The sequence below is a fragment of the Dama dama genome, chromosome 15 (genome assembly GCF_033118175.1).
Source record: "Dama dama isolate Ldn47 chromosome 15, ASM3311817v1, whole genome shotgun sequence".
Lineage (NCBI taxonomy): Eukaryota > Metazoa > Chordata > Mammalia > Artiodactyla > Cervidae > Dama > Dama dama.
In genome coordinates, this window is record NC_083695.1 from 79,925,559 (window position 1) to 79,952,676 (window position 27,118).

At 47.2% G+C, this 27,118-nt stretch overlaps 1 protein-coding gene across 8 annotated transcripts in view; it reads right to left on the reverse strand.

Moving 5' to 3' along the window:
• The window catches only part of NRAP (nebulin related anchoring protein), an 83,682-nt gene that overhangs the window by 18,424 nt on the left and 38,140 nt on the right, over positions 1-27,118 (reverse strand). For 6 of the 8 annotated variants that reach the window (XM_061162704.1, XM_061162703.1, XM_061162700.1 and 3 more), the window contains 16 exons: positions 25,934-26,041; positions 25,567-25,668; positions 23,790-23,987; positions 23,089-23,193; positions 20,136-20,234; positions 18,726-18,830; positions 17,054-17,161; positions 15,092-15,403; positions 13,858-13,962; positions 10,695-10,793; positions 8,774-8,878; positions 7,703-7,810; positions 7,040-7,153; positions 5,174-5,371; positions 3,095-3,199; positions 1,746-1,844 (listed from right to left, as the gene is read on the reverse strand). In XM_061162704.1, coding sequence (XP_061018687.1) covers positions 1,746-1,844; positions 3,095-3,199; positions 5,174-5,371; positions 7,040-7,153; positions 7,703-7,810; positions 8,774-8,878; positions 10,695-10,793; positions 13,858-13,962; positions 15,092-15,403; positions 17,054-17,161; positions 18,726-18,830; positions 20,136-20,234; positions 23,089-23,193; positions 23,790-23,987; positions 25,567-25,668; positions 25,934-26,041 — 2,070 coding nt within the window. The remainder of the gene's footprint in view (positions 1-1,745; positions 1,845-3,094; positions 3,200-5,173; positions 5,372-7,039; positions 7,154-7,702; positions 7,811-8,773; positions 8,879-10,694; positions 10,794-13,857; positions 13,963-15,091; positions 15,404-17,053; positions 17,162-18,725; positions 18,831-20,135; positions 20,235-23,088; positions 23,194-23,789; positions 23,988-25,566; positions 25,669-25,933; positions 26,042-27,118) is intronic. The other 2 variants (XM_061162702.1, XM_061162705.1) reach the window with 2 other exon arrangements.

Here is a 27,118-nt window from a genome sequence, read left to right on the forward strand (position 1 = left end):
GGTTGTGACGGGGTTCGGGACATGTTACCCCCAAATAGGGTACCTGAGTGTAGTGCATATTTTAAGCAGAAGGAATCTGGAAGTAGCAGGAGATGGAAGACCTCTCTCTGACCTTCCCCCCTAAAGCAGGTCACATGCCTCCTGGGGGAGCTGCCCTCCCTCTGGTGGAGGGGGAAACGGGCATCTGATCTCTGAACCCCGAGGAACCCGAGAGGCATCTGAACAAACTCAGTGTCCCCTAGTTTCCTCCCTCAGCTCATCCCCTTTTGTTCTATGACACCTGCCCATGATCTTACATTCTTCATCAAACCTGGAATAAAAACGCTCAGGTTTAACGGTTCCTCCTGATCTCCATTTCCTTACGAAGACTCCTGCATCCCCTAAAGTTCATATTAAATAAATGTGCATGCTTTTCCCTTGTTCATCTGCCTTTTGTTACAGAGCCCCAGCCGAGAACTCAAGGTGAGTCAAAGAAAAGATATTTTTCCCTGCCCTCTACTTTGCTCAATAATGGGGGGGGGGGGGGGCGGGCAGTTGGAAAACACCTTTAGGAATACCATTACAGATCTTTCCATTGTAGATTTTTTTTTTTTTTTTTTGCTGAGGACACGGTGTAAAGACAATATTAATATCTGGGAAATTTAGGAGCCGTTCTGCTGGTTGGAAAGGAGGTTCCCAAACCCCGGTCTGCATCCTTCACTAAAGTCCCAGGATCCTCCCACGGGCAAACACACCAGTGCTCCCGTGCAGGGCCTCAGCCGGCATGAAAACACATGTTCTTGTAATTAGAAATGGCCTGCGGTTGCCGAGCTCTCCGAGGCCAGAGGCCACTGAAGGAGGCATTACTATCCCACAGTACCCCGATCACAAAGCAGGCAAGATAGGTTCGGTGGGACTCTTAAATCGATAACATCGCTACACAGCCCTTTGGGTCTTCTTAGCTCAATCTTGGGGTAAGTGTGGAAACTAATATATAAATACCCAAATCTCAACTGAATTTTAAAAGCTAGGGTCAGAAGGAGAATCTGAAAAACTCATTTCATTCTCTGCCAAGCTCACTTGCTATTTCAAACATGTCAGAGAGCCACTCCGAAGAGGTAGAGCTGGAACGATGATTTGACGGAGTTAAGAGTCTCTCCCCTGGGCCCCCTCTGCTCGAATATTACAGTGAGAATTGGGCAAGTGGTGAGCGAGAAGATGGGAAGGCAGAGAACCAAGAAGCCTGGCAGACTTCACACTGTATCAATCACCGTCCCCGGACAACCACAAATCCTCCCCATCACCATCATCAGAATGACAATGGAAGAAGGGTTAGCCAATATCTGCCCAGCTAGAACAGACAAATGACAGACCAGCACTTCTCAAACTTTCATGTGCAAAGCAAAGCCGTGAGGATCTTAAATGACCTTGTGGATTCGATGGCTCTCGGGTGGGGCCTGAGGTTCGGCATTTCTAACAAGCTCCCAGGGGATGCTGAGGCTGTCAATCTGTAAATGCATTTGGGGTTGGGGTGGCAGGGCGGGGCAAGACCACAGACTAAACCAGATTTTTTACTGGGCCTTTTTTCCTTCTGGAAAACATTTAGGATTCATCTAATGATATTCCTTTCTTTCCATGCAAACATGCATGCTTTCCCCTGCTCCCCACCTCTCCCGTCCCACAAATACTCATATTCTTTTTTAAAAAAAACAAACAATCCAGCAGTTTTTTAAAAAGCCCATCCTGAAGTCATCCAAAGGTTTTACCTCGTTTGTAATCTGGTTGCTGAGCTTTGCATGAGTGAGGCTGGGTGTGTCTGTCACGGCTGTGTACTTGAGCGACTGGGGATGCTGACGATATTTACTCTGAAGTCACACACAGGAGGGAATAAGAGGACAAGGTGAAATGCAAAACCAGAGGAAGAATCAGCTCTTTAAGCACTAGTTATAAAACCTCATTTTGCAAAGGTTGCCAGTCTGTGACCCAGAATCCAGTCCATCACCTGCTCTTGTGACCTCAGAACTCAGGGAGATGAAGAAACGGAGAAGAGGAGAGGACAGACAGAATCAGAGGCTTATTAACAAGAAAGGGAGAGCTAGTCCTTTGCCACGCATATGAACATGACTATTGAAATTCATGTTTTGGTCCCAAATTTCCTCTGCTCACTGAAGACCCTGGGTTCCTCAGCTTTGGGGGTACACGGGAAACAATCATTCAGCTTAAAATAACCCACATGCCTGCACACCACCCCAGGAAATGGGATTCAATAAATCGGCAGTAGCCTCAGGCCTCTGTAAATTTTTTAAGTTTCCAAAGGGGATTCTGATGCGCCATGAAGTTTAGAAACCACTTGCTTTAGAGATTTCATTGGAAAAGCAAAGCACAAAGTTAAATCTCGACTCCCACAGTGAGGCCCTTTCTGCTTGCTCAGAGCTTCTAATCAATCAATGCATAAGCCAGTCTGAGGCACCCAGGCTGGACGCTGACCGCCTTTCACTTCCAATGCCTTCCACTATGCCAGTCTACTGGGAACAGAAGTCCCAGAGTCCTCCCAGGGGTGGGCAAGATTCCTCAGGAGTTCAAAAAGCTTAGAATTCCAGACTTCTATATTTTTACCAAGAAATTATCACCAGGCTCACAGCAACAATTTCATATACAGCCAACAGAGAAGCACAGTGCTTAGATGACTGTTGATCCTCTCAAAAACTAAATGAGACAGGTCTGAGTATTCCCATTTGACTGATTAAGATATTGAGGCTCAGAGAGGGCAGGTGACTGGCTTGAGGTCACACAGCAAATGAATCACCATCTGTGTCTCCAAAGCCTGCTCTCTTTTCACAAGCCACTCTTCAAAGGGATTCTGGGAAAGTATATCTTGTGAGCCAGTGAATAATTCTTGTATGGTATTAATACAGGACCTGACACGGAATCTGGAAAGTTGTCTTATGTGGCACCCTTTCTGAATGGAGAAGGGAGTAAGGGGAGACGCCGGGCGAATCACTATGGCTAACAAATGTACCATCTAATTGGCTTTAGTAAGACACAACTGATTGCTGTTTAATCTCTACTGGGGAATATACTCGACACCCCCACCCCGTCCTGGGCCCCCGGTTACCTCACTGATGAGTTCAGATGCTCTCTTTCTCCCTTCAATCTCTAATGTGCCTGGAATGACACAGGCAACACCTCGCATAAAGTTCAGGTCCGACCGGTACAAATTCTACAAGGAATCAGAAAAACCAATCACGTGGAACAAGGAAGGACCCATAACAGACAGCATCATGATTAGAACTCAAGGCCAAACCAGCGTCTCCAGACACATAATACTCAGCGAGCGCACACAGGCTTCTGGGCAAATGCTCATTAGGGAAACACAAATGTAGGTCAGAAGAAAATAACTCTGCTGTCACTCGTCTCTGTAGCTGTTAGAGGGGTGCTCAGCGGATTTTTATTTTCATGTGGGCTATCAAAAAATAATCGCTGGAGCGGATTGTGGTTAGAAAGTCAGCTGTCTTGGGGCAAATGTGGAAATGATTTAATAGGTCTTCAAAACAAACCCCAGCAGCAGAGGGCGGCATGAATTAATCATGGGTTAAGAAAGAACTAATAAATGAATCCAGAATAATCTGACAAAGCCCCGAGTCTGCGGGGATGGGGGCGGGGGTGGGGGAGGTGTACCGGAAGGGTCTGGGCTGACAGTTTAAAGAGGGCCTCAAATTCACTCCCCTTCAGCCACCGAGGCACCCCCTGGGTGTGTCTCCTTCCAATTGCTAAGGCAATGAGAGGCAGGGACAGCCAGGGCTCTGCTCAAGTGACAAACGGGTCCCTGAGCTGAGCGTGGCGGCTCGCTAGTTCCTCCAGCTGCTCCTGGGTTCCCGACAGTTTATGTCACTCAGTAAACGCCGCACACGGGCAGAAAATTCCAACAGATGACAGCTACCCAGATCTGAGCGCCACTCAGCTCTCAGGCTCTGCCAAACCAGAAAGCTGGTTTTTTTTTTCAGGGGGAGGGGTGTGGCGGGGAGAGCTTGTCTTATTTCCAACTCAGGCCCATTACTTGCAAATCTCCCAGCAATGGAAATGTAGCAAGCTGGGGGATAAGATGAGCACCAAAAAGGATGCTGCTGCCTGTTGGGAAGATACATCGGTAAGTGAGGAAATTCTTCAACACGTCCCAATGCTCCCAGGCCTGGCTGCTTAAGAAAATGGGCAGCATGAGCTAGAAACGCACTTGGGGGGACTGTGACGGCCTCGGGAGATTCCTTAGGGGGGCCCAGGGATGGTCTCTGGGGCCCTGATTTCCCTGCGCTCTGTCTCATTGGCTCAATGGACAGAGTCTGAGCAAACTCCGGGAGATGGTGAAAGACAGGGAAGCCTGGCGTGCTGCAGTCCATGGGGTCACAGAGTCGGACATGACTGAGCGACTGAACAAGAACCGCCCGACACTCTTCTCTGCCTGAATTGGGTTAGTTCCAAAGGGGCTCTGAGCACCTCTCTGGGCAGACCTCAGGCCTCTTCAGAAGACGGGTGACCCAGGAACATATGAGGCTCCTAGAGGAACCCCCAGCCCAACCTGGGCCAGAAACAACACCACTGACAAGTCCTGAACATGCTAAACCGTGAGCCTCAAAGGCATTTTCCTTGACCTCCCTCCAAACTCAGCACCCCCTTTCTCATTTATAGTTTTGTGATCTTGCATGAGCTATTTAACGTCTTTGAGACTCACTATAGTTTCTCTGCAAATTGGGGATAAAAACTATCGGGTTATTTTGAGTATTAAAAGAGACAATGCTTATAAACGCAATGCCTAGAATTCAGCAGAAATATTCAATAAATTGGAGAAGGAAATGGCAACCCACTCCAGTATTCTTGCCTGGAGAGTTCCATGGATAGAGGAGCCTGGCGGGCTCCACAGGGGAAAGTTAAGTTCATAGGGTGACAAAGTCAGACACAACTGAGCGACTAAACACACACTTAACACACTCAATAAATTGTTGCTGTTATTAATAGATTTATGTGACTGGGCTTATGAAGAGCAAGGCAGGAACAACAGGGGCAGTGCTTCAAAAGAAATCCCAGGTATAGGATTCTTCATCTCTGGAGCCCCCACTGAGCCAACAGGAGCTTGTGGGTCACTGCCTCACAGTCAAATTTAAGAGGAAAAGAGCCCGAAGAGAGAGGCAGTTCCCCTTACCTCACTCTGCAACTTGTGAGCTCTCTTGGCACAGCTAAGCCTCAGGTCCTCGGCCAAGGACGTGTACTGGGGGAGTGGGTGTCTGTAGTCCTGGTCGCTGGCCAGGGTCTGAGCCTTCTTGGCATGCACCAGGGTTACCATGTCCAACGGCAGATGGAACTGCGCCTTTGAGTGTTCAAAGTCTTTCTTGTAATTCACCTAGATGGGCAGACAGATCAACAGTTATTTTAAAGCCGCCGTTTACATCAGGGCCACAAGGGAGAACAACGTGCTGCGATTGTCCCAGGTGAGCCCCGAGAGGTGTTCTTGGCAGGCCCAGTCCTCCTTTCTTACGGGGACTGGCTTAATAAGCAGGACTTATCTCTAGGTCCTGCCATTCGCCACTCTCAGCTCTTTGCGGTCATTGATTGGGACCCAGGCTCAGGGCTCCCCCACTTGGGGAAAATACAGAAGTTCAAGGGGCAGATAAAATCTCAGTGGTTCCCTAGTTCAAGTCGAGATCGTCTCGCTTTCAAAAAGCAAGAGGCGGCATGGCTGAGCTGCCTCCTGCTCCCCAGCACTTCTTATCACCCTCACAAGTTCAGACTGAGACACCAGGCTTTCTCCCCCTACGCTAGCTAATGGACAGCGTCTTCAAACACTAGACAACGACATCCTAGTAAATCTGGGAACCGGGAGCAGCGGGCAGATGCTTGAAAAGCCAGTTCTGAGGGATGAGTTCCCAAGAGCCCAACACACATCCTGCAGCAGGAAGGGGGAGGCCCATTTGCAGACCTCAAGCTCCACCCCAGTCCTCGGAGGAGCTGTCTGAAGGTCCTCGAAGCTCACTCTGAGCTTTCTGAGGAGTCAGATGCATAATCGCCATCTCTTCTTCCTCCAGTCTTCTCACTGCCCTCCAAGCTCCGCCCACCCTCCTTCCTAACCACCCACCCCCACTTCTGCTCATCCTCCCCCAACCCCTAGTTAAAAGCCACAGACAATTCATGTCCAATCCCACCCTGGTACGGAAAGTGGAAAGAAGTGTTAGAAACAGGGAAACTGAGGCAGAGAAGCTGTGGAGAGAGCACGTGATGGAGAGCTGGCTCCATGTGCAGCTCTGCCCCTTTCCAGCTGACCTTGGGCAAGGGACTGAGACACTCAGGGTCTAGGTTTCCTTACCAGTAACCAGGATGAACAAACAATGTTCCTAGAAATAAGCTGATGATTAAATGAAGCACTGTGTGTTAAAGTGTGTAGCCCTCTGCTACATGTCGGACACATGTTAGATTTCATCCCAGCCATTAGCCAACTCACATATGTACAAGGAGATACCATACACGCATGTACCAGCAACCAGAGGATCAAAGTCAAGGGGTGCAAACCCAGATGTCACCAGGAGCCAGATAGGTAGCATAATTGAATGAAGGAGGAAGTGGGTGAGCAGGGCTTGGCTGCATGACCAGGAGGGCACAGATCCCTTCTAAATGGGGCTCTCAGTAATCAACTTCAACGGTAGCCTTGAGGAATCCAGGCCTGGCTTCGGCACAGAACTTTAAAACTTTCATGCCAAGTTTCCCATTTTGAAAAGTCTGCAATTCATTTTCTCTGCAGACCCAACAAAATACTTCTGCAGTCCAAAACCCAACCCACAGGCCTCCATTTGTGGCCGCTGGTCAACATCATAGAATGAGAGAATCAAAGAATGCTCAGTCTCTCACTTGACCGAGGAAGAAGCTGAAGCCCAGAGGGGCCAAGGGTCCTGACCATGCCACCCAGCTAGCCGGGACAGAGCCAAAACCCACAACCAGAAGGACACAGGACATCTGTGGGCTGTGTGTCATCATTAGGTTTGGGGGTCCAGGCTCCACTGAGTTCTCTCCCACTTACTTGGCTCTGCAGAGAGCTCGCGTACACTGAATGTGCAAGGCTGATATCATCTTCCAAGCTCCGGGAGCCGAGCATCTGCCCTTTCATTTTCTCAAATGCCTCTTTGTATTTGTACTAAAGGGAAAGAGAGCGGGAGAGAGTAACAGCTCGGGGACAAGGGACACGGAATGGAAGAGGTGGGTATTGGGCAAAAAATGTTTTGTTCTTTTGACAGTAACTGGGTGAGTTGAAAGAAAAGGCGCGGGAGTCGTCAAAAGGCCTATTCTTTCATATGCAAGCCTCCCAATGACTAAAGGGCTGGGATGTGAAATGGCAGGACAAGAGAGCGCTTGGGCGGCCCAGGCTGGGAGGAAGGTGGGTGCATTGTTAACAGTCTCTTCACAGGGACTGGCTCTAGGAAAGCGCTTGGCGGAGGGTGCGTTTCATCTGCCCGGGGTCCATATTTACAGACCAGCATCAGCTTTGTACCCCGGCTAGGGGATTTTTGTTGTTGTTGTAAGGCATGTTCTTTCTCACCGGTCGTTATCTGATGGCCCTGACACAGTCAGTTGGGGATAGGAGAGGATATTAGCCACAGGCAAAAGAAGGCAGGGGTTAGGGGCAAAAGGAATACAAATGGGTGAGTATTAAACATTGTCACAGGAACGCGGGTGTGAAGCTCACATCACTTATGATTTCGCCAGAAGCCTTTGCTGCCTGGAACGGAATGGCATCCAGTCTCAATTTATAGCCACCGTCTCGAAGTTTGCTCCAGGATTCCTTATAACGTGTCTGTTGAGAAGACGGGCACCAATAAAGACCTTTCCTAAATTCCCACGATCAAAACAAGAACCTGGTTTCTTGTGACGTGTTCCCCCCCAATTAAGAGATCACTGTGGCCTGGCAAAAACCAACCGAGAGTTGGAACCTGCCTCGTGTCCAGCCTTGGAGGGGAGTGCCGTGGGGCTGGGGCTGGGGTTTAAAAGGCAAGAGCTCTGGAGTCAGAACCAGACTGTTCTGAGCAGCAAGTTGATTGGAAGAAGGAGGCATGAGGCTGGAGGTGCACAGCTCCTGACGGAGAATCAAGAGGATTCGACTGTCTCCGCTGAAGAAGAGGCAAGGGGGCTGCTGACAGGGATGAGGGAAGGAAAGAGCTCGGTCTCCCAAGTCTCTCTTTGGCTGGATGTCTTCACCTATATTATGAGGCTATAGAATATAGCTTCTATATAGAAAATAGGGCTTCACCTAGATTCCAGCCCCTCGGTATAAATGCCCTTTGTATGAAGGAAGTTTTCCTATTCTCATCCTCATCAATGTGCTTGGCTTTTCTGCACGACCAGCCACACAGTGTGCAGGGTCCATCGCAAAGGCAAACATGGGGCCCCTTGTCAGAAACCTTGCACATTTCGGTGACAGCAGAGCATTAAACCGAAAGCAGGAGTGCGGGATGCTTCCCAGCACGGGTGCGGTGCCACCGTGCAGGTCCAGGATCTCCCGCAATTAAAACCAGCAACCCCTCCATCAGGGCTTCCCTGGTGGCTCACGTGTAAAGAAGCTGCCTGTAATGCAGGAGACCCAAGTTCGATCCCTGGGTCGGAAAGATCTCCTACAGAAGGGAATGGCTACCCACTCCAGTATTCTTGCCTGGAGAATTCCATGCACAGAGGAGCCTCGTGGGCTACAGTCCGTGGGGTCACAAAGAGTCGAACGTGATTGACAGACTAACACTTTCCCTTTCCCCTCCATCAGCCTCACCTCGCTGATATTCATGGCATTCAGCTTGGCCAGCAGGACTTCAGGGAGGTCGGCGGTCTGTGTGTAATGATGCTTTAGGTTTTCTCCTTGTTCCCGGTATAACCTCTGTGGATGCAGAGAGGTTTTGCATTAAACCCAGAAGCCTCCCCCACGCAGCCATCAGCCAGGTTACCCTCCAGGAGACAAAGGCGCTGCCGACGTTCCCTCCCCGTGGAGACAGGATCTTGGGTGTCCTGCCTCCTCCAGGACTGCACAGTGATCCTCTCCCCGGTGACATGCACTTCACTCCCTCCCGAGTTCTACTTCCCAGCCCAGAACCTGACAGGCTGAAACCTGCCCTCTCAGTGAACACTCCCCTTGGAGCACACTGCTGAGATGGGTGTCCAATGAGAGAATGAGGTCTGGTTAATCTCTAGGAATTTTGTTATTAACTGTGAGCTAGAAGAGGACATGCGGCTGAGGATGAGATGGTTGGATGGCATCACAGACTCAATGGACATGAATTTGAGCAAACTCCAGGAGATACGGCAAGACAGGGAAGCCTGGTGTGCAGCAGCCCACGGTGTGGCAAAGAGCTGACACGACTGAGCGGCTGAACAAACAAGGACAGGACCTCAAAATACAGCAGGCACGAGAGAGAATGGTTCTTCCACAGCTGAGATTTTCCCTGGACCTACCTCCATCCTCCCCCCATCCCTGCCACCTCAAGGATTCTTATGCTAACTAATAAACCTCTTCTCGGTGGGTTGGGTGGGTCTGGGGCTCTGTCCATCCAGATCTCTGATCTGGGCTTATGATAATTCTAGCAGTTAGCAGTGACACATGGAGTTGGCATCCACCACCAGAGAAAGTTTCTAAACCGGGCTTTCCATCCCAAATCTTATTAGACGTGTCCAAGTTTCTACGTATCACAGCAGTGCCCCCTAGAGTTGGTTAGGATAAGGAAAAAGCAGGTATTTTTTTTTCTCTTCCTACACAAGTTCTTGTTTGACCATCTATGCTTCTCAGAATTAAATTTGCTTCTGACGGGCTGATGGTCAAGAAATAATAAAACTTCTAAACCCGTAAGTCTGTAAACCATCCCATAACATATTCAGATAGGCACTCGAGCCATCTCAGAATGACTATCGAATATGGCACAACAGGAGTAATTTCTTCAATTGGGAAGCAAGGGAGACGTTTGGCAACTCCTCCCCACCAAGGTTTGTCAATTTCCCTCATGGCAAGTTAAAAGGTCTGAAGATATTTTAAAGGCCTGTCTGTCCTGCGTAATGACCCAGGGGCCCCTCTCAGTAGAATCAGCCAAACAGGGCTAATCCTGTCTTAACATGAATTTTTAGAGGACCTCGTCATTCTTCCCAGTCTCCAAGGAACCCTGCGCTGAGAGGCAAAAGGCCAGATCTTGGTTTCACTTTATAAAGGGAAGATGGGAAATGGCTTGAAAGTTAGTCTAATGTACATAAATCAGATTCAAATCACTTTTGAAGTCTTTAGGGGAATTCAGAAAGCCAGAATTCCTGCCCTGGGTCCCAAGAAACCCTAAGCATTCCAATTCCTAAATATTCCAATCATAAAAGAATTTCGCCCCAAAGTCCCATTTCTGAAAACAATGTTTCAAAACAAAAGGAGAGGGGAAAAGGCCTTGACCTCAGACAAATCCTGGAGACATGCAAATGGGAAGGAATGAAAGCTGGGGGCACTGGGGTGGTGGCGCCCCACTTGGCAGCTAAGAGCAGCGGTAACACCCCATTTGCATCCTGATGAAGAGGCACCCCCGCTAAGGTGAGTCTCAGCAAAGGATAAGAAGCTCCTTCATCCTTAGAACAACAGAAGGAGCAAGCCAAGAACCCCTCAGCTTCAATCGCAGGGTTGAAAGAAGAGCCCACTCTTAGAGTCATGATGTATATACATTATCACTTACATCCACTGCTTGGGTATAACTAATTCTGGCCTGGACCATCTCCGGAGTGTCTTTAATACTGGTAAACTTCAAAGCATCTGGATGCTGCCGGTACTTCTTCTGTTGAGCAGAAAAAGATCAAAGCTGTGAATTTTGTGCTGCTCTTTCATGCCATTTGAAAGAGAAAATCATAGGTTGCTTGAGATTAGAGTGAATTTGTGAACGTAATTATTATTCGGCTTCCTCCATCTTTATATCCTAGGTGCCTTCAGGTTAATATTTGTTTCAATTTAAGAATAACCTCATGTCAATTAACATTAAAGTATTTCTACCTGGTGCAAAGAAAACAGCTCAAAATTAGGTTATATGGGTAAATACTGTAGGATACACACTTAGGAAAGGATTCTTTATATAGCCTTCAGATACTGTCTTGCAGTTGTTTACATAGTTTGGGTCTTCCAAGCAAGAAAGAACATTCATAGTTACATTTATCATTGAAGCTTTCTAAGTTCCTTCCACAAAAGAACTTGGAAGAGATATCACAGTCAAAACCCTTACTTTAACAGTCAGTGATCCTACAACCTGGTTCAGTTAACATATGCAATAATTCTATAAATGTTATAATAACAAGAAAAAGAGTGCTATTATTGAAAGGAATCATCAGACAATTTGAAAGAGACTGAAACAAACAATAAGGGTTACAAGAAATACAAATGCTAACAAAGTCTGAGATACCCAATTTTGAAATATTCTGAAAATCATGCTTAAGTTAATTTGTTTTTTTTTTTAATCAAAGTACAGTTCCAGGAGAGTAAAACGGTTGCTTTCTTAATGGAATTATGAAGTGTATCCTTTATCCAATCAAACAATTATTTTAGAAACACTTCCTTCGGGTTGAATATTTGTATACTGGATTATCTTAAGAAGACAGTTAAATGTCCAGCTGAATTTGGTCCATCATTTGTTTTGTAAATAAAGTTTTATTAGAACACAGTCATGCTCATTCATTTACATGTTTATCTATGGCTGTATCTGGCCACAATGGTAGAGGTGAGTAGTTACAACAGAAGTGGGGTGGCCCACAAAACCAAAAATATCTACCATCAGGTCCTTTACAAAAAAAAAGGTTTGCTAACTCCTGGTTTAAATGACAAGTGTGTGTGCATCTGTGGCTCTTTCACAGAGCCTGGCATTCCATCTAAAAACTAAGAAATCAATTCAACTTGACCCTAAACTGGAAACATGCCAAACTGGAATGAGATGGTTGGGAAAATTTGCTGAAAGATGTCCTTCCTGAAGTCTGAAGACCTGTATAAAGCATGGAGTGTCCCCTGGAATAGGAAACGGCAACCTGCTCCATTTCCTGCTCCATGGACAGAGGAGCCTGTGGGTTACAGTCCACGGGGTCGCAAAGAGTCGGACACAACTGGGTAAGCACACACAAAGCACGGAAGATAAGCAAATTTGTTAAATAAGTTTGCAAAATGTGGTGGAAAATTAAGGCCTCTATAGGAAAGATGGTTCCAAAAAAGATCCCTTGTCTTCCAGACTTAAATACATGAAGGAATCATCTCAAAGTCTAAATGATGTGTACAACGGCCTTTATTTTTATGAGTGGGTCCAATATGGAGAGTTTGGGAGCATGAATCTTCAACTCTAAAAGATTCCTCCTGTAAGTTTCTCATGTTCACCCTCCTAAGGGAGTTTCTCCTTAATAAGACTGAATTATTTAATACTTAGGGCAGTACAATCTCTACAGAACTCCCAGGGTCTTCTGAGCCTTGAATGTCCACTAAAATTTCCAAAAATTAGGTCAATCAGAGCAAGGCCATTTTTGAAATCAGCTCTGTGACACACTGGGCTTCCCAGGTGGTGCTAGTGGTAAAGAGCTCGCCTGCCAATGTAGGAGACATAAGAGACGCTGGTTTGATCCCTGGGTGGGAAAGATCCCCTGGAGGAGGGCACAGCCACCCACTCTGGTCTCCTTGCCTGGAGAATCCCATGGCGAGAGGAATCTGGCAGGCTACGGTCCATGGGGTTGCAAAGAGTTGGACACGACTGAAGCGACTTATCATGCATAAACTATGACGTGTCAGGTGACTGGAATGCTCACCCATGGGAAAATTTTTATCAATGCCTGGCAGATGTGCTTACACTACAGGTGTCTTTCTGCTTTAGCTTTATATTTAGGAGGACCTGGGACCAAAACACTGTCCCAGGCTGCTCACTGTCTCAAGGTTGAAGTCTTCTGGGGCTATAGTCATTATGTCTCCTCCTCACCCCGGAACATCCAGAAAGACCAGGCTGCTGAGCAAGCGCCTCCCGAAGCAGACATTACATACAGAATGGATTTGGCTTATTGAGGGTGTGCAGCCTCTCTGTGAATGTGAGACAAAATGACTCTGAAGTCCCAGGAGCAGTCACTCCACCTTGCAACAGTGTCTGAAGGCATATTTGTTTGTCACGACTGGGAAAGAGTGCCGTGAGCGTCTAATGCTTAGAGGCCAGCAATGCTGCCAAATGCCCTGCAAGGCCCAGGACAGCCCCACAACAAAGAGTCATCAAAATGTCCACAGGGCCAAGGTCGAGAAACGCACACCTAGTCTTTAAAAGATCTGCTCAAGGATACTGTCCTAAAAAGCAAGGAAGCAGTTCCTTTCAGAAGCTTGTGGGTCCAACCAGGGTGTCTGCAAGAAGACAGTGGTGAGATTCAAACAGAAATGAGGCCCTCCAACAAAAAAAGACCCGTGTCACATGTTCGACACCACGTGAATATTCAAAAACTGTTTACACTGCCTGCCTCAGAAAGAAAGAGGAAGAAAATGTGCGTGAAGTCACCAAAGGGCTTTCTGGGTGCGATAAATGTGTCTTTTTATCATCTCTCCCGTGTTGCTTCATTAAAAAGGTAAGTTGGTGGGTAGCAATTGAGCTCTGTTTGATTGTCATTATTATTCATAATATCATTTGTCACCCACTTTGTTTTTGCCAGGGCTCTGTGGGCCCCTACTGGGGTGTGTTTGGTATGTGGTTTTCCTCTAATTACTGGCCCTAGTCTGGGTTTGGAGGCCTTTCATGTAGCTTTGCCTTTTTCTTTGCCTTTTGAGTGGAAATTATTTTAATTTTATACAGAAATGCCGCACGCCTAATGCAGCCAGGCCCGCCGCACGCTGTCAGGGAATCTCACCTCGCTAATGAGTTCTCCTGCCTTCTTCGCCTGCTCCACATTTAATGACCCGGTGGCGACCCAGCCCGTCCCTTTCATCCACTTCACATCTGCCCTGTATTGGTTCTGACAAAGGAGAAAGGGGGAAAAAAAAAAGGCAGGCCATTGTTGGTGTGCAGACATTTAAAGGGCTATTAATGGCTCCCCGATGCCACCTTGGTGCCAGCTGAGTCAAATTAGATGCCACTTTTGTCTTATCCGTTTCTGCACAGTCACAGGTAGGGCTCCAAAATGTAAATTAATGTTTCCCTTAATTGGAGCCGACCCGCAGATGGTGGCTTTAGCCCCACCCGAAACTGCTGGGGGTGAAGCTGGATGGAGGGGGGCCCCCCATCAGTCGCATCCCTCATTACAGGTCCACGGCAACCTCGGGAAGAAGCGCGGCCTCATTGTCTGCTTTCCCTGGTTTCTTGTTTAAAATAACACGCAGGGGAGAAGAAAATGAGAATCCACAACGGAACCCGGGTGGGGCGCTATCTGAGGGAATTTCACAAGACGTGCGAGACTTCCCACAGTGCCAATTCCTTCTTAAGAACCTCAGTGCAGGGCAGCAGGGGAGGTATTTCTCATTTCTTTCTTTGCCATGGAAGGAGTAGTAGTTTTAATGGAAAATCATTTGTATGGACACCTCTCTGAAACTAGCAGATCACCTCTCCAACCTAAAACAGCTCTACATGGAAGGGTGTGTCCGCACTGCCCCCACCCCACCTCCACGGGCGACAGTCTGACTGTCGCTGACCTGTCTTTTCAGCTCGCCCACTTTCCTGTGCAAGAGTCAACTGAAGACGAAAGAACATAATGGGGAAGAGGAGAGGGCTGTGGAGGACTAGCAAGCTGCCCTTTCTAAACACAGGACTACTGACCTTGGACTGAGTACCAGAATGCTCTCTCCACGGGCAGGGTCACAGTTAAGAATGTCACACAGACATCCCCCCGCCAACCCAGGAATAAGGAGAAACACAGATAACCTATGTCCATCAGAATGCCAAGAGGAAAAAGGAAGCTGTATAATTTTGTTTGGTAGTACCAAATCTAAAATGGACATAGCTCTGAGTAAAATTAAAGCACTAGGAAGCTTAAACGTTTCCACTGAGGGATCCAGAAACAGATATCTCAAAGAATAGACTATGTCCTGAAGGGTTTGGGAAACACTAGCGTACACACACACATACACACACACACACGAGGAGCTTACATCACTCTGTAAACCGTAAGCCTTCTTGGCCCATTCCACCTTCATGTCTGTGGGCAAAGCTGTAAAGTGATGGGATGCCGTCTTATAGCCTATGTCCGTGGCTAAGTGCTGAGCCTTGCGGGCATGCACTAGGTGGATCATGTCCAGGGGGACATGGCACTGGGATTTGGTGTCCTCGAAGCTCTTCTTGTATTCCAGTTCACTCTGAAGCTTGGACATCTGCAGCGAGTGGCTCATTTGCGAATCCCCCTGGGCACCCTGAGCTCCAATGAGCTTCCCTCTGGATTTCTCATAATCCTCTTTGTACTTCACCTAAACGAGAGAAAGAGAGCAGGGGTACCTTAGCAGATATCTCCTAAAGGAATTAAGCGTCAAGCCACACAAGAAAGTTAAAACAAAGCCATACAACAGAACCTATCAGAATTAGTGTCATAAAAAGCGTGCCTCCTTTGAACAACTGATATAGTTCCTTTCATCAAATATTGAAAAAAAACATTACAACTCATTATTTCCCTTTACACCTGCACTGCCAGAACCTCAGAACTAAACTCGAAGTTCAGCTATCAAACAGTCTTCTCCCCATTTCCAGGTGAAATTCCACCTTGTCTCTATATTACTTGAGATTACTCTTTCTGGGTTTATTTTTAAGCGGCCTGTTGCTTTCATGAAAGCCACTTTGTAATCTTTTTTGATAACAGCGAGAATAGTATGGAAAGTCATCACGAAATGAAAAAGACACAGAATACCTAAAATACAACTGCTATTTCAGAAAGAAGTTCAAATGAAAGACAACTGAGGTACATGTAAATATTTAGGAGTTACGGGGAGCAAAAGGGAGCACACCGGCCTGAAAAAGAAACACTAGGCCAAGATTTATGAGGATCCGAAGAAAGAATAAATATGGAAATGCTTTGAAAATTGTAGCAGGATGGTGGTGTGTGGCATCATTTCAACTTTGTCATTACTGGGGTCATCAGGAGACGTGGGCTCTACTCTCAAATCTGCCAACAAGAACAACAGGATCACTATCCGCCATGATTCACTGAACTCTTATAATGAGCCAGAGATGGTATAAATCTGTGCCGCTCAAAAGCGCATCTATAGACAAGTGCTGGTCTGTGATGAGACAAAGGGTTTGTGTTATAATGTATATCAACCACACTGCCGAGCCATTGTTTAGTTCAGCTGATATCTATACACTTTTATGGGTATATTTTTGTGTGTGTATATATATATTATTACATATACATACACAATAGATAGAGAATGTGTATACACACATATATATTTGGGGTTTTTTTGGAAGCAAGACTTTCTCGATGAAGGAAGCAGTGAAAGTGAAAGCTGCTCCCCAGGTCTCCTGCATTGCAAGCAGATTCTTTATTGTCTGAGCCACCAATGTTAGACTTAGAACCTAAGCTCCTTCTCTCACATCGGAACCGTAATAGACAGCACCGGGCTACAGAACACTTAACACACATCAATGCATCTCATTTCCTCATAACCATTTTGCAATTACCAATTTACCCATGAGTTCACTGAGATTTTGAAAGGTGAGACAGCCTACCCCGAGTCACAGGCTATTTGGTGATGGAGCGGGGATTTTACCCCGAGTCATTCCAACACCCGAGCCTGTACTCTTAACCTCAGCAGGCCTCCACATCCCTAGAAAGTCATGGAATGTCTCTGGGCATCAGTTTACCTGTAGAATGAGTGGTCTGGATTACTACTCACGCTACTACTAGTGATAATACCAGTGACCACTTACCAAAAACAAGTGTGTGGCAGGCAGTGTGCTAGACACACGATTATCTCACTGCAAGATGGTCATACTTCTCTCCGTTTTGCAGATTAGAATCCTGAGGCTCAGAGAGATGAAAAACCTGCCAGGACACCTTCGGACTCCCCCAGATATAGACGTCAGGATTCCCGGTGCCGAGTACAAACTGGGGACTGACTTACCTCACTGGCCAGGTCCCTCTTGGCTTTGGCTGCCAGGAAGGCTAAGGAGTCAAGACGCAGATCAAACGCTTTCGCCTTCTGGTTTTCCCAGCTGCTCTTGTACAGTTTCTAAGGGGATTTAGGAGAAAAGAGATCATCCTGAAGTGAGAGGACTTCCCTTAGACTCTACAACAACCTCCCCAGGGGGCAAACACCCATTACATCCTTCCATAGAAACCCTGAGACCCAGAGAAACCTAGAGCCTGAATACAAGCAGGCCTTATTGTTCCTACCTTAAGGCCTCTTGCCTTACAGGGCTTTGGATGACAGAAGCAGACACTGAACTCCAGAGCCCTGGAAAATACTAAGAGTCTTCACAGAAGTCTAGTGACAGGTCATAGGTGGAATGACACCGCATAACACCCAGCAGAACTTCCAAAGAGTCTGCTCCCCGTCTCTGTCTGCACACCCCACCAGCCCAGCAGCTGCTCCTGGTGCACCCCTTTCTCTTTCTGAGCCCAGCCTCTACTGCATGTGAGTCTTTCCTTTGCTCCTCCCACTTCCTGTCCTGTCCCCACCTCCAGATTTCAAGTTCTTTCTTCTGGAAAGTGAAAGTTGCTCAGTGGTGTCCAACTCTTTGCGACCCCATGGACTGTAGCCCACTAGGTTCCTCTGTCCATGAGGTTCTCCAGGCAAGAATCCTGGAGTGGGTAGACATTTCCTTCTCCAGGACATCTTCCCAAACCAGGGATTGAACCCAGGTCTCCTGCATTGCAGGTGGATTCTTTACCATCTAAGGCTCCCTCCATTTCTCTGTGTGAATCAATTTAGCTTCTGTTTCTCCTTCCAGTTCTCCCCCCTCTCCCCAATATTTGCATCAGGACCCCAAAGACCTGGGAGCCCAGCAGAAGAGCCAAGAAAGGCCCTTCCTTAGAAGACAGAGAAGAAAAGTTGGAACTCCGCAAGCTTTCGTGCCTAAGGAATAATTTCCCTGAGCATGCTCTTCCCTGTGCTTTCCATATATCAGCTCACCGAGACTTCGGGGCAACTCAGTGTAGAGGGAACTAGGAGTGCCCTTGTTCGCCAGTGGGACCGCTGAGAGCAAAGAAATTGCCCACGGTTGCATACCTAGTAAGTGCTAAAAACCCAGACAGTTTGGAGCCAATGTCTGAGCTCTTATTCACTCCCCTCTCTATCACTACTCTTATGCTGTTTCAACTCCAACCCCAGAATAACCACCGCCTCCTCCTCCATCATATAGTCAGTGCTCATTCCTACCAAAGGTTGTCTGCATGTGTGCGTGCGTGCATGTGTGCGTGCGTGCGTGTGTGCGTGCTCCACTGCTCAGTGGCAACTCTTCTGTGACCTCAAACCAGGTCACAGACCTGTAACCCACCAGGCTTCTCTGTCCCTGGGATTTTCCAGGCAAGAATGCTAGAGTGGGTTGCCATTTCTTCCTCCAGGTGATCTTCCTGACCCAGGGATTGAACTGGCATCTCCTGTTTGGCAGGCAGATTCTTTAGCGCTGAGCCACCAGGAAAGCACCTCCTGCTCACTAATACTGGTAAGGAGTTTACAATGACCAGATGTACGCAGCCTCACCGGACACAGACACACTGATATAGCTGCTGGGTTTTACAGTGCCTACATATAGGAAAGTAGAGCCCCCGGCCACCCACCCCCTGGACTGTACCTCGCTGAGATTGGCAGCGTTGGCTCGGGCCTGAAGGAAGAGAGGCTCGTCTTTGCTAATGCTGTACTGATGGACAGACTGCTCGTGCTCTGCCTTGTAGGCCACCTGTTGTGAGAGAACGCTGGGTCAGGAGCAAAGGAGGAGGCAGCTGGCTGCTCGGTTCTTCTGTGTCTTACATGGAAACTCCATTACAAGATCAATCGGGCCAGATGCTGGCTGGCAGCATGCAGGAAATGAGGCTTAAGGCAGAAGAGACGACGAGGGAATGAGCAGCAGCAGTGAGCAGCTGGGAGGAAAATGTGGCCAGGGGACCAATCTGAGAACCCCACTAAGGTTCTCATTTTCCCTTAAAGAAAGTGAAAATGTTAGTAGCTCAGTCATGTCTGACTCTTTGTGACCCCATGGACTATAGCCTGCCAGACTCCTTTGTCCATGGGCTTCTTCAGGCAAGCATACTGGATTGGGTTGCCATTCCCTTCTTCAGGGGATCTTTCTGACCCTCAAACCTGAGTTTCCTGTATTGCAGGGAGATTCTTCACCATCTGAGCCAGCAGAGAAGCCCCATTTTCCCAGGAGGCATCAACTTCCCCAAGCTGTTCCCATCCACAGTATCCATGGCCACAAAAATGACCCACTAGAGGGCTAAGATGAACATGGACTGGCCAAGTGGGAAAAATAAGAAGTAACTCCTGCCTCCTGCACCCCATGATCAAACCTAGCACATCCACAGGTAGTGACACCTGGAAAGTGAACAGTGACCAAAAAGGCGGCATGAGTGAACATCTTCTCCATGGAAACTGAATCACTCCTGCTCTTTTTCTCTTCCCTTCTCTCCCACTTCCCAGCTTGAGTTTCCATGCGGTGGCTTTCTGCTAACTCTGAATTATTAATTGCATCCTTTCTGGCAGATGTATCTGGACTTTTAGAAAGGAAAGCTAGGAACGTCCTGGCCAGATGGTAGCAACTACACTTGCTCAGCTGTTGATCCCTAACGTAAATAACATATGTGGTGTTTCATTGTTCTACCTTCCACATTTGAGTGCAAGTGGGCATGAAGTGTACCCATCTCACAAGCAAATGCTATCCTCCTCTAAGATAATTCTCTACTGGCTCCAGAATTCTGGAGTCCTTGATAAGAAAGAGAGAAGGAGAAAGAAAGAAGAAGGAACTAGGCAAGATTGAAAACTGAAAAGGAACAATGTCAGTTGATATCTGTCCTTAATAACCAGAGAAGAAATATGGTGAGTGAGGTAAGGAGGCCTGGAAGCCCGTGGAAATAAGGGTCCAGCCTATTTAAAGGGAAGGCTCTTTGGCTCCTGGCTCATGCCTGGGCAGCACCTGCTGTGGTCCCGGAGGTTCCCAGGCCCATGACACAGCAGCTCACAGGAGAAAGGGCAGCCCGGGACTCACCCCGCTCTGCAGTTCCTGGCTCTTCTTGGCATGCTCCATCTGGGAGCTGTCGGCCACACTGGTGAACTTCAGCTCATCTACCCTCTGCCTGTAGTTTTTCTGTTTCCAGAGAAAAGAGACCCGGTAGCATTAGATTGGGCTGTCTCCACCATCACATACATGCAATCACCCATATACTTTCTGTGACCCAAGAATTTTCCCAAGGGGGATGGTCCAGCTATTCCTTTAGCTTAAAGAGGACCACTCAGACCTGAGACTTTCAGCCTGGTGAGCTTGTTGAAGTCCCTTCTACTGAATGGGGACTTGAATATTCCCTTCAGTGAACCCCGTGTCACCGTGAGCCCTGGGATGGATCCATTTTGTAAACCTAGATCTGACACAGGAGAGCTGAGTGGAGGGAACTTGGACTTGATAGCCATGAATCCCAAGGACCAAATCTCCCCCGACCTCTTCCTGGCTTCACGGCCTTGGGCAGATCCCTGGGTCCCCTGAGCTGCTCAGGCTTGGACTGTACAATGTGGGAAACAATAGAAGCTGCTTCACTGTGGGTGGTGCGGAGGCTTTTTCAAAGCCTCCCTTCCCACGAGTGGAGTCCGTGGGCAGAGTAAGCGTTCACTGTGCTCGCAGTCACTGTTATTCACAGTGCTGTCAGGATGTTCCAGGAAGTATTGTGAAAGGAAAGGCCAGGAGACACAGCCAGAAGGCAGGTGGCTACGTGGGTTCTGCCCTCACAGCCCTCCGTGTTCCAGATTACTGAGGGCTTGTCTTCCTCATGTCCCCATCTCACAGCCGCAAAGCCACTGGCAAAAACTACATGTGCTAATTCTGTTCCCCCACGGGGACTTCCTGTCATTCCGGAGGTTTAGTTCCTCTGGCTTTTCCATTGGAGTTGCCAAAGTTGATGGGAAAGGAAGCTGCTGAGAATGGCTTATTGAAGCAGAAACTTGTGGGGAGATCACAGGTAAGCAGAGCCCCCAGGGCCATCAGCAAGAGGGTTGTCGAGACCAACTGAAGCACAGATAGGGACTGGAATATTGAAATATTCCGAATATTTCTCCCAGGAGGGAGCAAAGAAATTCTACAAAAAATATTCCAAAGAGACTTGTACTTTCCCTTTCTCATTGGAGCATGTCGAATGGGAAAACTCCTTCACCACACAACTGAAGGAAGTCACATTGCCTTTCCATGGCTGGAGATCCCTGGCTGTCCCAGCCTCTGCATTGGTCAAATCAGAAGTGCTGAGTGAGGAGCCAAGAACCCACCCTGCCCAGGGCGGAGCAGGGCTATGAGACAGGTAAAGGATAGGTATCTTCCTGGCCCTGAAGGAGCTTAACAATGAGTCAGCACAGGAGTGAGACAGGATCAGGCATGCCTAAGGCAGAAGGTCCCCTTACCACACCCCTGTCCAAGACAAACGGGGCTCAGCTTGTTCCACTTGGATTTCAATTGGTCTCAAAGAAGTTAAGTGATGGGAACCCTCAAGGGTATTCTCTTCTCTCTACCTTCCTTATTCATACACCCTAACCTTGAATGTGTCTGTGTCTGAGAGAAGGATGAGTGCAGTGGATAAATAAGAATAAATTAGAAAAGGTGCTTCGGGAATCCAATATTGCTTAATTGTCCAGAGCTGGTGCATTGGACCAAAACACTAAGTACAGATCCCAGCTCTGCCACTTCTGGAAATGTAACTCTGTCTTACCTTCCACCTATGTAAAATGGGGATATGAATATAATAATACTAGTGTCTACTCACAGAGGAGTAATAAATGTGAGTGATAAATGAACCATGGGTGTGTAATACACCCACAGTCATCAATGAAAGACAGCACTGGTTGCATAATTATTATCAGCCTATAAATGGCAGCTGTTATCAGTGCTATGATTACCATGTGCAAGAAAAATGCCGACTCAGCCTTCCTGGCACCAAAATAAGAACCCCCTTTGAAGATCCCAAACAGGGTTCCCGAAATAGTCACATTTGCAAATGAAATGTCCTTCAAAAGTCCTCCTCTGCCTGCTGCCAACACCAGCTGTACACGGAGTAAAGAGAAGCACAGGCTTGGAGCCACAGGGATTTGGGGAGGATCCTAGCCAACCTTCGAATTTTCATAAGAGAGAAGGAGGATTGGAAAGGTTGAATGACTTGCTCAAAGTCTACAGTGAGTTTAAGGTACACACACGGTGAGAATTGTTGTTCAGTCGCTTAGTCCGACTCTGCGACCCCATGGACTGCATGCAGCATGCCAGGCTTCCCTGTCCTTCACCATCTCCCAGAGTTTGCTCAAACAAGTCGGTGATGCCATCCAACCATCTCATCCTCTGTTGTTCCCTTCTCCTCCTACCCTCAATCTTTCCCAGCATCAGGTGTTTTCTTTTTCCAAAAAGCATGATGAGAATGTGAAGTGAAGTGAAGTGGAGTCGCTTAGTCGTGTCTGACTCTTTGCGACCCCATGGGCTGTAGCCCACCAGGCTCCTCGGTCCATGGGATTTTCCAGGCATGAATACTGGAGTGGGTTGCCATTTCCTTCTCCAGGGGATCTTCCCGACTCAGGGATTGAACCCAGGTCTCCTGCATTGTAGGCAGATGCTTTACCGTCTGAGCTACCAGGGAAGCCCTGACCTCTAAATACCAGATCCTCTGATTCAGAAGCAATCACACACTCCTCACACGACAAACACATTTCCTATGTCCTAATTGTATATCACAACCATTCTGACTCATGGATGTAAGTACTACTTAAATTGGTCGGCTTCTAACAAATACCTCCCAGGAAGCATAAGGGTGTAGAATGCTAGTTCAGGGTGAGCTACACGTGCAAAATGAAGAAGTACTCCCCCGAGTCTCACTCAAAAACTAAGCCTGGAGGTTGAGGAGAATTCAGAGGGAACGATGGCTCTCCGGGATGACTTGGTCTGAGAAGGACAAGAAGCCAGGGGCTTGGGCTCAGGTTACCTCGCTGACCAGCTGTCCAGCCTTCTTGGCCTGTTCCAAATTGAGACTGCCCTCGGTCAGCCACCCAACCCCTTTCATCCACGCCAGGTCAGCCTTGTACTGCAGCTGCAAGAGGAAGACCAAGCTTAATCAGACACATGGATGCGGACTGGGAGAAGTTAACAGAGACATAGGAAAGCGCTCACTCCTGCCTTTTCTCCGCCCTTCATCTTATAGTCAGGCAGAACTCTGCTCGGGGGTGAAGCCACTGCCCACCTTGTAATCAAATGAGGCTGTTCTACCTTAGCTCTGAAACACCACCACCACCTTTACCAAAAGAGAGGGCTTTTCAGACTTTTTGCCTAAGAACCTTATCTGCCAACCTGCTATACTTCCTAGATTTACTTTACAACATATATCAGCTTTACCACTTGCAGCACTTGCTTTCCTCTTTGCTAATCCCATTATCAACACACCTTGACTTTTCACAATAGCTCTGAGTCCCAACCCTCCACCCTCCAGTCTCCACTGTCTTGATTCTAACTCCATCTCTATCTCTACCTCCCCATCCATCTTCCCTGGGCCTCGCACATCTCCAACAGTTCTTCCTGGTCCTGAGTCACCTAACAGACTCAGGGACAAGTTCTAAATCACTCTGAAAGTGTCACCATATCCAGCTGCAAGAGCTGCATGGGGAGAGCGGGCAAAGAGTCAGAGCTCACCTCGCTCTGGAGCCCGTAGGCTTTCTTGGCCCAGCGAGTCTTCATATCTTCGGGCAGCACAGTGTATTCATGCAGTTTTTTCCTGTAGTCTAGGTCACTGGCCAGAGCTTGGGCCTTCTTAGCATGCCTGATGTTGACCATGTCCATGGGCAGGTGAAAGTGGGTCTTACTCTTTTCGAAGCCTTTCTTGTATTCAACCTTGAAGGCACCAAAACACACTGTATTACTGGAAGCCTGCCTTGGCGGGAGTGATGTGAAAACAAGCCCAGGAGAGAAGCCCAGGCTTCCAGGAGGAGCTGGCACTCTGGGCAATGCCACCCGTCTGTCCAAAGGGTGAGATCCAAGTCCTGGCTCTGTTAGGTGGTGGCACCTGGGAACTGAGGTTTCACACTACTTTGTCTCCTCGAGAAATGCCTCCTGACTCTTTTCACCCAGCTGCTCTAGGAAGAAAACACTCAATACATGGTTTCTGTGGAAGCTTTGAGAGGCAGATATAGCAAAGTTTGGGCTCCAGGGTCAGCCAAGCTTGAGTTCAAATCTGATCTTAACTTTGCCAGCTAGATGGCCTCTGGGAAGTCACATCACCCCTCTAAAGGCTCATTTTCCGTGGAGGGCTATTGTGAAAAGTAAACAAAACAGTAGCTGAAACCCACTTAGTGCAGGGATGGTATACAGCAAACACTTGATAAACTTTGGCAATGTGGGGGCCAATGAGGATGGATGGTGGTGATGATGGTGGTGATGGTGGTGATGATGGTGTGATGGTGAGGAAGTGTGGTACAGCAGAAGAAGCCTAGAGCCAGTAAGTTAAGAGTTCTATGGTCTAATTCTCTATTTCTCAGCCACTACCACTGACTACAATATGACTTTGGGCAAGGCCATCTTTTTTGGCCCCATTTGCTCCAATTACAAGTATGAAATACCAGTTCTGTTCTCTGTCTAAACTGAAGCCAAATACTCAGCATCTCTGTATGCTTCATGACTGAGGACATTAGAGGCCTTGTTCCACAGGGCACATCTAAAAGGGTTACAAGATGCCAATTCTCTTATTCAATTCAAGCCCTGGTTCCTCCATGACTCATCAGGTAATCATAACCAAAGCAGCATAAGCCAGCCTCACCATCATAAAGCACAATCAATGACCATGCTTCTTTGTTGCCTGTTCGGCATTGACAGGGAAGTCTTCATTGGAAACCAAATCTGACCCTTTTGGCAGACCACTCCTTCCCCAAAGGTTTCTGCTAAGGGATACTTACCCAGGTTAACCCCCTGCCACCAGAGTTGTTTATAAGTACTGCCATTTTGAGTGGCTGGAAGCTAGATGCCCCAGTTGTTGGCTAAACATCTTGAATACCACTTGTGTTTGGACGAGAGGATTCATCCAGGACACCACCTCAATAAACAGAAAGCTTCCTGTCTAACGCTCCCAACGTAATTAAACTCCATTAGAGAGAAGCCAGTTATACGTTGTTTACTCTTACGACTCCAGTGTCTGACACAATATCTCGCCAGAGTAGCTGTTTAGTAAACATTTCAGAGTGTATAGATGTGGCTGAACATCCTGTACCGCAAACAGCAGATGCCGGTCACCCTTAGGGACCACACACTTCTCATCTACTTTCAAAGAATAGTAGTCTTTGCCAAGATAAAGAAAGAAAACATTTCCCACATCAGCCAGGAAAGAAATTACAAGCAGCCTCAAGTGAAGCAGGCTGGGAAAAACTTTCACAGCAACACAGCCCTAAGTCAGGGGGTTGAGGAATAGAAAAGACTTTACCTCACTGCTCATCTTGGCAACCTGGAGCGAGTGCAGCAGCCTCGAGTCTGTAGTTCCCAGGACTTTGCCTTTTGCTTTTTCATACTCCTCTTTGTATTTAATCTGGAAAGAAATAGGAAAGTCAACTGTGAGAGATAAACTTTGCCATGTGAGGGACTGTGGTTAGTGCAAGGGGGACCATGTCCAGGTGACAAGTGCAAGGGGAACTATCCTGAAAAAAACACCTCCCAGTCTTTCTCAAACCCAGTTGAAGATTAAAGTGTAGCAATGTTTACAATGTTAACAGTCATTATTCTTTTCTGCGGGACCACTGATGTTTTACTGGAAGCATCTTTTATGCATTTCTGAGTTAATGAGAGAAACCTACATTGCTCGCAAGCTCTCCGGAAGCTTTGGCAGCCAGCAGAGACATGGCATCCAGCTTCATCTCAAATCCTTTCCCCTTTGTCTTCTCCCAGCCTTCTCTGTACTTGACCTGACAAACAGAATCACAGGTGAATGGGACTCACTGTCCAGTCTTGTCAAAAGTTGAACAGAAGTTTTTAAAATAACAAAGTTGGAGCCTTCATCTGCTTACAGAGCAGAATCTTGGCTGTTACAACCAAAGTGATAACAACAATTATTTTTTTTTCAATATCTTATTCATTCTTTTATTAAGTCATATGAGTTATAAGAAAAGGAGCAGCACCAAGAGGAATGGAAATACTCCGGAGGTGAAAAACAACAATTATTAACACTATTGATTCCCTCACTGTAGGGCCATGTGGGGTAGTGATGGGATAGGACAATGAGAAGACCCATGGGTTCATCCTAGCACTGTTGCTGCCTGATCATGTGACCTTGGGCAAATTACTTCACTTTTTTGGTCCTCAGTTTATCATTTGCAAAAATAATATTATATATCTGTCTAAGGGGCTTTCCACGTGGCACTAGTGGTAAAACCCTCCTTGCCAATGCAGGAGATATAAGAGATGCGAGTTCAATTCCTGGGTGGGAAAGATCCCCTGGAGAAGGGCATGGTAACCTACTCCAATATTCTTGCTTGGAGAATTCCATGGACAGAAGAGCCTGGTGGGCTACAGTCCATAGGGTTGCAAAGAGTCAAACACAGCTGAAGTGACTTAACACAAGGGTGGCAGTAAGAATATATTGTGTACATGAGAACAGATATCCTCAGTTCGTAAAGTGCAAACAGATACAGGGTATCACTGCTGCCATGGGAGGAACACCTGGCTCTCTGATACCAAAGCCCATGCCACCAACTGTGTCTCTGCAATAAATAATTCCAAGGGGTCACATGAATATAATATATATGAAAAATTCCATATATAATGCCTATCCCAGTGTCCAGCACAGAATAAGCATAGAAAAAAGATTATTTTCTCCTTTTAAAATTTTTTATTAAAGTATAATTTATAATACTACGCCAGTTTCAAGTGTATAGCAAAGTGATTCAGATATATGTATAGATAGATATATATATACATACACATTATATATATATATCCTTTTCAGTTCTTTTACATTATAGGTTATTACAAGATATTTGGTA